This window comes from Fulmarus glacialis, unplaced genomic scaffold (assembly GCF_000690835.1).
Source record: "Fulmarus glacialis isolate BGI_N327 unplaced genomic scaffold, ASM69083v1 scaffold5252, whole genome shotgun sequence".
Taxonomy (NCBI): Eukaryota; Metazoa; Chordata; class Aves; order Procellariiformes; family Procellariidae; genus Fulmarus; species Fulmarus glacialis.
The window spans coordinates 369-11,685 of NW_009199644.1; the positions used below are offsets into that span (position 1 = coordinate 369).

Sequence of the window (11,317 nt, forward strand, 5' to 3'; positions counted from 1 at the left end):
TTTTTTGCCATCTGTGCAATCACTCTAGTTCCTTACTTGGGAAGGAAAATTCATGATACTTCAATTTCCAGGGATGCTTCTCTTGCAGCGAGGCATTCGTTTAACTTGGGACAACGCGAATCACTTAGCCCGGCTGTCAGGCTGCCGGCCCGAGTACGCTGCTGTGGGACAGAGCAGAAACTTTGATAAGGAACAGTGGAGTTCAAAGAGGCTGTTTTAAAATTGTTTTCTGGAACACCTTGTAGTTTTCAGGTTTAACTAACGGGTACAAGTGTCCTCAGTCTGTGATCCTTTCCATCAAAGGTGAATAGAGCAGAATGTTTTTAAACCCCACATCTGCAATATCACTAAGGGGAAAAAGTTTGATGTTCATCTATAAAGACTACAGACCTTTTAAGACTTTAAAATTGCTCCTCTAGGGCAGTATCCGCCCGGAATATCCCATTTCCAAGTCTCCTATCTTCCTATTACTCATACATTTTTTTGACTCATTATTAAATCATCTAGCAGCCTGAAGAAAGCCAAGACAAAATCTCCCTTCTCTTCTCCCGCACCAACAACATCGCAACGCCCAGCATCGTAATTCAGAAGCCCTCAGCAACACGACTTCAAGTGAACTACCGGGAACTGCAGTCGATGGGCTCCCAAATCCACTGCATTTCAAGACACTCATCACTGCACTTGACTAAATGGGAGCTCTGGTCCTAACTTTACCAATCTCGTTAATGCCCCAGAGTATGGTGGTACAGCAAGAGGAGCGAAATCCCAGGCACAAATTAATCCGCTTGTTGGCAAGTCACTTCAAAGCTACCTCAAAACAGTTCTGAGCTGGCCAGTGTTTTCAATCTGATTTATTTTACCACGCGCGGTCACTATTTCCACGCCATATTAACAGATATGTTAATTACCAAAGCAATACCTGCTACAAGGCTTTGCCCGCAAGTCACCAGACTTCCTCTTGTCCAGTCCGAGTGTGAAGTTCTCTCGTGTCTAAGAGCTTTAACTGCCCAAGGCCCCATACCACAACCTGTGAACATCTGTAGCGCTTACTCACACCGGTAATCCTCATCTAAATCTGCGGGAGTACTTACGGAAACGAGTCCCGCATTCACACTCAGTGCAGCACAAGAGAAAACGAATCAAAAAAACCTCTCTCAGTTCTTCAGTCTCAAGGGCCATTAAGACAAAACATCCTTCTTTGCTTTTGTTTTATAAATAAACGTATCCTGTTGTGCACAGACATTCTGGGATGAGATTTCAAGCGGAGTGAAAGGAGGTTTAGACATACACAGTATATCCCATAAGGAGTCAATGGAGTTGTACTCATATTTTTGCAAATACCAGAATGCATTAAATAACCAACCAACAAGACTGGTGAAGGAGAATTATATAAGGAAAAAAAAAAAATACACCGCCTTAAAAGATAAAACCTTCTCTCTCCCTTTCTCCTGGTCCCTACACATAACATGAATTCTGTACATAGACCAGGTCTACCAAAGCAGCCAACCCTCCCAGATGGCTTTCCGCGTCCCGCAAATAGTGGTCCACTAGCATGCTTCTTGTATGCTTCCTGAGTCCAGGGCTGGTCATTTTATGGAACTGTCCAAAGGAATTACAGTGCATTGTTTACAAGGTGTTTGGAAAATCAGAGTAACCAACTCTCCATCCAGTCTTCAAGGGGAAAAATACATCCACTTCGAGGTGGCAACAGAGACAACTACCCTGCGTCTTCACAGGTGTGCTCCTGTACCCTCATTTTCTCCCAGCACAACTATCTTTAGGTCACAGCAGAAGCTGCTATGCAGGCTAAGCTGAGCCTTTCTTCGTTTACAGGCAAAAAGGCGATTTTCCCTGTAAATGCTGGAGGGGAAAAGAGATAACAGTGGCTCCGTACTACCCTTATGTGCTACTATGATTTCAATCAGTTTGTTCCAAACATGGGTTTAAGACTGCACTTTTTGTTCTTTCTGGAACTGCTTGGTGAAATAGGGCAGGGCAGATGGCATGTAAACAGTTCTGGAGGGCTGGAAAAATAATAACTTAACGGACTGGTTCGGCACATCTTCACAGCTTCATTGTTATATCCATCCCCGTACGCAAGGAGCCACCGCTTTGCTGCTGCTGCTCTTTTTCTCCAGGCAGTCTGCTCGCATCGAGCTGGTATATTCCCTTTCACCTTGGCTGCTGAAACAAAGACACATGACCCAGTTCTGCCATATTCTCGCAATTTACATGATGTCCTCCTGTTTAACAGCTCCTATTAAAAATATACATACAACATAATCTGCCAGTCAGCCTTCAATTAGGCAGGCTTTTTTCCCCATACAATTGAAATAAAAAGTTGTTTACTGGAGACACTTCCAAAAAGGAAAAATAAGGGTCAGCAGACATGCCAAAAAAAAGTCCAGAGCAAGCAGAGATTTCACTTCTCCTCTTTTTGTTAAAAGCTGCATAAAATGGCATCCCAGAAGGATTCTGAGGGTACTTCTTCATGGTCACTGAGGACTTAAACCCTCTTAAAGCATTAACAAGAGCTCCAAGACTTTAGTTGAAGTTAAGTGAGCATATACTTTAAAACATATTGAGCCCCAGGATACCCACAGATCTGGGCTTTCGGGGGAGGTGACAAGTACAAGCAAGTGACACCACGAGGCTTCTTCATTCGTGTTCTGCTGAGAAAGTCCTTGGTTTAGTGATGTGCACTTCACTGCCGCCGTTCCCGTTGGTGGTTGTAGTGATTATGTACTGGGTGGTTTGCTGCTGACTGCTCGTTTGCGATTCCAAGGTATCCGTGTGGGCTGGTGGCTGGGAAACGCCAACCTGTACCTCGCTAGAGAGCGAAGAGTTTTGTTTGACATCCAGATCAGGCTGACCTTCAGATATCACATAGTGAGTCTGCGTGGGGAATATAAAAAAAAAAAGTAGTAATTGTTGCATCTTCTGTAACTTTTCTGTTCTAACAGTTTGTAACTTTCCTGTTGCTGTGCTGGAAGACATTTTGGTAGGAAATAGGAACTTTGAAATTAAGTTGTACTTCATTTAAATGTACTCGAGAGCAACATAACCCTTGTCCTTTGTTGGACAGTACGTTGGGCTACTTTGCATTTGGTTAACTTAAAAATGGTTAAACTAATTACACAAACAACCCATCACCACAAATTAAAATAGCAATTTTTAATACAACTATTCTGAAAGTTTTTTTCTATTTTCCACATGTTCTAGCAGAAGTTGCATTTCCAGCATCCAGTATCAATGCAGTACAACAGCCTGCCTCCTTACGCTGGACTGCTTACCAGGTAAGATAGCAGTAACTCTTCTTATTTTGTAATCCTATGGATAACAGGAAGCTATCAAAATGTTTCCAGAAACTGTTCCAAAATTTGGTTTAATGCATACAGCTTAGTCATAAATATTTTTAAGACTATCAATACCACTAAATCATGCCTTGTCCTGCAAATGTGACTGAGTGAACACTTTAAACTTGGAGTCATACATACAGGGGCCATACAGCGTGGGCATTGTAAACAGCTAGATGCAGAAAACTATTTGTAATCACCACATAAAGGAGTATGAAGCTACTTCAGAAAAAAGATAGATCTTTTCCTTGAAGCTCGTGAGATTATTTCCTGCCTTCTGTAACCTAAAGTTTACAAGATTACTGGGTTTGAACAGTAGCACTTTTCTGCTTAGCTTATGACACAACACATCGTATCATTTCTTAGCTGTTTTGCCTATAGATTCTGCCCAGTGGGGAACTCACTACGATTGTTACAGAAAGCCAATGCCCTTGCCGACTATACAGTCTGAACCTCTTTAGGTACACCATTAATCTCTACTCTGTGTCCCAGTCATCGCTTTGGCACTCCTTTAACCGTCAAATTGAAGGCTTTAAGCCTGATACATTATTCCGGATGAAAAAAAAAAAAGGCCACAGTTGTTTTCCTTACCTGAGTAACTGCTTTCACTTGCCCTGTGTTGACAGTGGTGACCGGTGTACCTACAGCGGTCTCTGTGATCACGTACTGGCCTTGGGGAATGGTCATCATCTGAATCTCAGATGCTAAAAAATGGAAATCGGAGAATCATGACCTTCAGTCAAACTCAAAGACCACCTTGAAAGATAATGGCTTACGTCAGTAAGATTTCAAGCCTGAAACAGTGGTTGTTGAATAGAAATTATAAAACTCTACAGGCCTCAACAGAATTATGCCAGCTAACATCAGCTGCAGATTGGGCAATTCATGCATAGACAACACATCCTGTTCTCGCCCAAGAAATCACAGAATTACCATCCAGAGCTGCATGGACATGAGAAATCATTTCGTGTCACCCCCATCCTCCGTAGGATACTTTCAAGCATCCATCCAAATTTGAATAAGCTGCTCTCCAACACATGGATTCTTGCTGAATGCAAGTTCTTTGGAATAAAGGAGCCCAGTCTGCCTGCCCAAACCACGTATCAGATAATTACGGACCTACAGTAGAAAAGCTAGTATAACCATTTCATTTGTCTAAAACCGTTTATCTTCTTAGATCTCTGTGAATATTAATCACGAAACTTAATGAGCTCTGAAAATACTATCCCAATTTGTAGCTGGAGGAATGGTGCACCTACTAGTCCCACACACTAGCCACACTACTAGTGAGAGCTACTGCTGACACTTACAATAGCTCCGAAACGAGTTCCACGTGCTGGGAAGATACGTGTGCTGAACTGAAGAGCCTTGCTGCTGCTGGAGGGCTTGGTTTGGTGTAGATGTAGTTGTCTGCATCTGCGAGGGGCTGAGTTCCTGCTATCAAAGGCTGACCCCCAACCTAGGGAAAAAAAAAGTGTATGTGTTCCCAGTGTACTAAGGATTGCATACCTCTGTACTGTTACAAACATATCCTTCTCATTAAGGGAAAACACGGGGGCGGGCAGCAGGTTCTACAGTATATCAAGCACAAGAACTGCAAAGCTCTCCTCCAGCTTGCTTCATTCTACAATTAGTAAGCAGAGATCAGGAAACTGAAATAGAGACGTTGCTTGCCAAAGGTTACATAGCCAGTCTGTGGCAGAGAACTGAGATGAGACGCTAAACACTACCCAACAGCATGAAGAGCTGAACTTCAAATATTTGAGGAATGCCAGTTTCCATTTAGATCTTCCAATTGGCTAACTTTATTTAAGCTGCAAATTGGTCTGTTCCCAGCCATTTATCTCTACCTCGTACACAGTGTTAGGAAAAAAACCACCCACAACAAAACACCCACACAAAACCACAACAAAACACCCCCATACACCCTAGGAACATCTGGGAACTACTTGATGATCTCAGAGATGTTCATGTGAGAGTCATTTCAGGTATGGTCCTTTAAATGACATAGAAAAAGATTATCTCCTGCATCTGCGTAATATGCCAGCAGAGCAGACTGGTAGGGAAAACATTTCCTGCAAGAGAAGAGTGAAATACCTGGGATGATGACTGAGTTGCTGGCGATGGCTCTGTGACCTGGATGTGCTGCACCTGGATAGCGTGCTGGGTGTATGTCTGGGGGTCATGAAGCTGCCCAACGTCCACTGTGGAGTGCTGGGACTGGTGAGGTGAGGTAGCCTGGGGGGGGGGGGGGGGGGGGGCGGGTGGAAAAAAAAGTCAAAGCAGAGGCGTATACTTCAAATTCTTTGCAGAAGCAGCCACGTAAACCTCTTCTGTGATACAAGGTCTGGAAAAATGAGGTATGGGCCTCAGTGAGGCTGAACGGAGCGCTCCTGTTCAAGCCTGTGTTTACCCTCTTTGCACTCCTGGGAGATAAAGAAGTACACTTAACAGACGGAATGGCACCGAGATGGTTACATCTCAGTGATATCAATGGAAAGGACTGGTCTAAGGTCATACAACCTGTCTGGCAGAGGCTGGACTCAAATCAAAGGGTCTGAAAACCAGGACTAGCGTCAACCGCTGGACCATCCTTCTTTGTAAGCATCTTTCTATAAAATGTATACATACTCAGGATCTGCATATCCAATCCTGTAGTTTGACATAGTTCAGTATCAAAACAAGTGCTCAGACTCTTACCGATTAAAGGCTTTTTTGAGCAACACCTGCTAACGATACTAACTGGAGTAATTTAATTACAAGTCTCAGATCTTGATAAAATTAATATTAGCTGCAGGAATCAGCATTCATGCTCCTGTATCGTTAGAACAGCCACAGTCAATATTAACCAGGGCCACTGTTTAGGCCTTTAGTAACCAAATTCATCACCTAATTTGTAACGAGGGGCCAGAGAGAACACAGAATTTCAGATTCAAATACAAACATGCAGTAGTTTCAGCTTCCCCCCAGTGGATAATAGATTTGAAGGCTACGGTGATTTCTTACAGCTGCCCTAGTTCTTTTCCTTAGCTCAGTTACTCTAGTTACACTCTGTTTTTATTTTTAGGAGGCTGTTGAGCGTCGTAGAGAATGAATATTCTAATAGATGATACGAAGGGAAAAAGCAAGCGCTTTCTGTACTTCCAAATTTTGGCTCTGGCTCACTGAGAACAAGGAAGTACAAATCAGTCTTCTCGACTGCAAAAATGGGTCACCCACTGACCCACTTTTCCAGTTGCTGGAAAACCTTCCTAGAGCAGGCTCGAGCAAAGGTGCCCAGATGAGTAGAACTAAATTAGGACTGTGTGATATGTCTCCAGCAAGCTGATCAAGACTGGCAGGACTATTTATGCCCAGTACACGATATCTGTCAATTTATCTGTAAAAAATAAGTCTGCACCACTGTTCGTAACTATTCCTTAACAAACGTCCGAGCACTCAGCCCCAAGAAAGGACACGCTTGATATGGAGGGGGTCAAAAGCACATCAAGTCCCCCAGCAGGTTACTCACCTGGGCCACTTGAACAACCTGCAGCTGTATGTGCTGAGGCTGCTGCAAGCCAGTTGTGGACTGAGACACAGGGATGTACTGGATTCGCTGGTAATCTCCCTGGGGAGTTCGATAGTCTGTTGTGAGGGTCTGCGATATCTCCGTCATTGCTTGTGTCAGTAAGTCTGTTGTCTGAGCAGGTAGAGAGAGAGATGCAGACCATCATCACATATTGTCTGCTGGATTGAATACTTTTGCAGGGCTGTAGTTCTTTCATCACACTGAATCCACACTTACACCATTGGGCCTAGTCATTTATTTACAAGAGCTTAATGTGTACAGAGGATGGGGTCATAAGCAATCACAGGGATCATCCTCTAGGACTGCTCTCTTCTGTCTAAATGCTAGTCAGGACCATTAAGGGCTAACTTAACATACAATAATAATAAAACTATTTTAATCTTCTGACTTAACAGTATTCTATTAGACAAATATCCTGCATTTGTAAAGAGTTGACTTAGTTTCCAAGTCAAAAAATGCTTCTCGGATGTATTCTACCTCTCCTCCTCCCCTGCCAGAGTGATACTTTCCTTGACAACTGTGTTTCTGCAGTGTGTAAAGACATCTAGCACCTAACTAATCAGGCTTATGATTAGTTCATAACCAGCATCCTGGTTCAATCTGCCCACTTTCAAGCAAAACTGTCTTTTATCCAGTTTCAGTCTTTAAATAGGAAGTTTTAAACTGTGGTTATTAAGATTTTTAAAACTATGCAGCACCCCAGCACCATTAAAAGACAGAAGACTGATTTTTCTAGTCTCAGCTTGACTTCCGTAGCAGCTGATGTATTAACAGTGGAGAGATCAGCCTCTGGAGGTTCATATTGCTCAGTTCTGCACCGTCCAAAGGATTATAGAAAGATTTTGACTCCTCTGAACAGTTTGATCCAGTCCCCACTCATCGTTAAACATGTCCTCTTGGTCCCAAGGACTGCAAGCACCTCAAGAGAACGGTCCCAGTGAAAATCCACAAGATGTGTACTCCTGAGTTAATTAGGCATGCGTGAAAGTATTATGTGGAGTCAATAGCATATGGGTCTGAATGAAAGAAGGGAATGGAGTAGGGAAAAGAGACAAATCCTTAGAGCTCCAAAAAGAGAAATACATAGTTCCTGGCAGAGCAAAACTACAACACACAGATTCAGGAACAGAAGTGATCTTAAATAACGTCCTAACGCACGCTTTAAAATTGGCACGCTGCCAAATAAACACCAAGACTACTATACCAGAGGGCTTCTGTTCCATTTGTTTCCCTCCATTGGCCTGATCTAACGTGTCTTGAATCCTTACCACAACAGTCTCTCCGGTAGTGCTGTCGGTGGTTAGAACGGCAGGAGTGGAACTGATGACAGCTGTCGCCAGCGGGGCATGTATTGTGTTAGGGAGCTGAGCAAACTCTGGGTGCTTCTTGCGAATGTGTTGTACCATCTTCGTCTACAGAGAGATGCAAAAGAGCATTAGGAAAGATGTTCAGCAACTCTGCTTCGGGCCAACTGAAATCAAACAGCCCTGTGACTGCAGCTTTTAAGTTTCCCTCAGTAAGGCAGCATCAAGGTTCACACTATGGGATGCTCTAGTCAGCAAGAAGGAAACAAGGATCACAAAGTTGCTCCTGATTAGAGCTATCCGATACTGAAATATTGCCCCAAATATCACAACCCATAAAGCTTTTTACCCCAACACGGCCAAATATTTTGGGGATCTTTTCCAGAGGTCACCTCTTCTGCATTTTGTTTCCCCTACTCCTCTCCCTCGTAACTGTCAGCGAGCAGTTTCCAAGCTTTTCCGTTTGTGACCGCGCCCTGGTAACATTTCCATTTCTTCTCTCAAGCCCATGCCCTCTACTTAGGGAAGCTTTTTGCTGCAAAATGAGCAGGCTGTGCCTGTGTTGTCAGCACGCAGCACGAAACCAGCACTCTGACTCAGACTAAAAGAGCTCTGCTTGCGGACTGACAGATGACAGAGACCGTGGTGAAAAAGCATCACCGGGGAGAGGCTGTCTTCTGAGGCTATGTGACAAGCCCCGTACCTTACTGCTGTACTGCTTGGAACAGTGCGGACAGCAGACCGGAGGGGTTGCTATGGTGCCTGTCAGCTGGGTGTGGGTGCTCAGCATGGGATCCGGCTCTCCTGGGCCTGCAGGGCGCAGTTTCCGGATGCTTGGAGGTAGCTCAGCACCAGGATGGTTCTTCAGGATGTGTGCTTTGCGTTTACTGGCACTCTTGTACACCTGCAGGGTAAAGATTGGAAATGAAAATGGTGTAATCCTTATGTCTGGGCAGAAAACAACTACCAGTTATCTTTATCTGGCAGGTCTGCGTGTTAGACATTAGACAATATGTTTAGTTAAATCCCCAAACAATTACAACATAATACATGAAAATACATACACCTTCCAGTGTTTGAGCAACCTGTAAAAGCAACCTCTTTTTGTGTAGCATGCAGAAGCCTTTTGAGAACATGTCGTGTGCCACAACAAAGCAAAACAGGACAGGAAGGTAAGAGGAAAAATTTGTTTGCCTGATACTTGAAGCTCAAATGTCAGAGAAGCCACTTATCACCAAAGTTGTAATTTTTTCCGTGTTAATTTGTTATGAGGGTTGATGCCTCCACTCTCACACAAAGCATCAAACTGTTTTAATAGCCTTCAGTGTTTGACATATTTTTGAACTATTTTTAGGCACATCAATAAATTAATGTTCTGTAATCTTATCTAAAACTATCCGTTTTTTTCCCTTTAAACAAAAGGAAGGAGGCATCATGGAAGAACGTACTGAGGATAAGAACAGTCAGTCAAAATACACTCCCTAGTAAATAAAGGCCCACTAAATAAATGCATAAAAAGCAAAAGCCAGGGAATAAGAACAGGAACCCAAAGGCAGTGCAGAAGAAGCTCCAGGCTCCACTAAACACTGAGAGTGACTGGCATGTAACTAAATAAGCAGCTTAAAATAAAAGGAGTTAAAGACTAACTTCTAGAAGTGATACAGAAACCACAATAAATTAGTGTTCAGCAATTAATAGATAGATAGGAGACTTAGTCCTGGCTTGCAAAAAGTGATACAGGACTAAGGGTGGGTGACTGCTTGCTGGATCACAGCATTTAACCTTTACCAACCCCAAAAACAGCAGAAAAGGAGAACTGCAGTTTTCAATTAGCATTCAGCTGCCTTGGCCTAAGTGTGTTTTGTCTTTATTTCTTTTGGATAGTGCTGCAGAAATATTGCTGGCAAGCACCTCAAAAAAAGCTACAAACCCTGCCAGATGTTTCTATGCAGAGACAAATTGGTCACATACAGGTCTAGAACTGAGCTAGCCTCCGAGGGGTGACTTCCTTACATACCTTATCACAGTACTGACAGAAGTAATCTCTGTTGGGTTTGATGATGGGCAACGTGAGCTCTGGCACCTCTTCTATTTTCATGTCTGGATGTCTCTTTGATAAATGATTCACCTTAGGAGAAAGAAACAAGGAGAACAAGAGAGCATATTACAGATGGAAGCCAAGCAATTGCTTCTTCTCCTAGACATGGATAACAGCCAAACCAAAACTGTAATGATGCTAGCCAGCAGCACCGGAAGCATTTGCTGCTGCAAGGGTTATTGTGCATTCAGAGTCAGCTGCTGAAGGTAGTCATGGTCTTGCTGGATGTCATTTACAGTTTCTCTAATCAAAATAAGATGGGAAGGGGTAAAATAGCTTGCCAGAACTCTCTTGCAGCTGAGAGTGAGGTAATGTAAAGGACCTCTGGCCCAGGGAGGCCTTCGCTAGCAGAGATAACAATCCTCGTGAAATATTTGCAAATAAGATCTCTTGCTGCGTAACACCCTTTGCACAGTGGCAGTTACAGGGCATGGCCAGGAGAGGCCCCTCAAGAAGGGGGAGAAACAAAAAATTAGGGAAGACGGTCAGGAAAACTGAGGCAGGAAGGCTGAACCAGGCAATATATTAATCTCATGTTCTGCTAAATACGTTACACATCAGTCAGCATTAGTGTTGAGATATGGTAGTGACAACCAGATATACAACACAGGCACACATTTGCTGAAGAGACAACACAGAGTGTTTTAAAAAAAAGATATATAATCTCAACTCAGCTACAAATTTCTCCCAGTTTCACAGCATCCTTGTGTTCCAACCATTGGAATTCCATCTTTATTCCTTAACTATTCATCAAAATTGAGTACAGAAGTTGTAAGAGAACCTAGAGCACACAGACACTCACCAACATCCCCCTCCGGCGAAAACCCATCATACAGAGTCGGCACTTGAACATGAAGCTTTCGTAGTCAGTGGAAGCTATGCGAGGCTTGAACGTTTTTGAGCGGCTGATTCGATCAGCTTTCTTGGCCTCCCTCTCCGGGTTGTGCATCCTCTGCATGTGCTCTCGCAGCTTGTCTTTCCTCTAGGG

The 11,317-nt window shown here is 43.4% G+C and overlaps 1 protein-coding gene across 1 annotated transcript in view; it reads right to left on the reverse strand.

The window, feature by feature from the left end:
- Positions 1 to 2,529: 2,529 nt before the first annotated feature.
- LOC104073506 (PR domain zinc finger protein 10-like) overlaps positions 2,530 to 11,317 on the reverse strand; it is a 33,763-nt gene continuing 24,975 nt past the window's right edge. The window contains 10 exon segments of the mRNA XM_009573315.1: positions 2,530 to 2,895; positions 3,948 to 4,060; positions 4,667 to 4,794; positions 4,796 to 4,815; positions 5,454 to 5,594; positions 6,868 to 7,038; positions 8,196 to 8,339; positions 8,935 to 9,135; positions 10,249 to 10,359; positions 11,132 to 11,311. Of these exon segments, the coding sequence (XP_009571610.1) occupies positions 2,659 to 2,895; positions 3,948 to 4,060; positions 4,667 to 4,794; positions 4,796 to 4,815; positions 5,454 to 5,594; positions 6,868 to 7,038; positions 8,196 to 8,339; positions 8,935 to 9,135; positions 10,249 to 10,359; positions 11,132 to 11,311 (1,446 nt within the window). The 3' untranslated portion in view covers positions 2,530 to 2,658.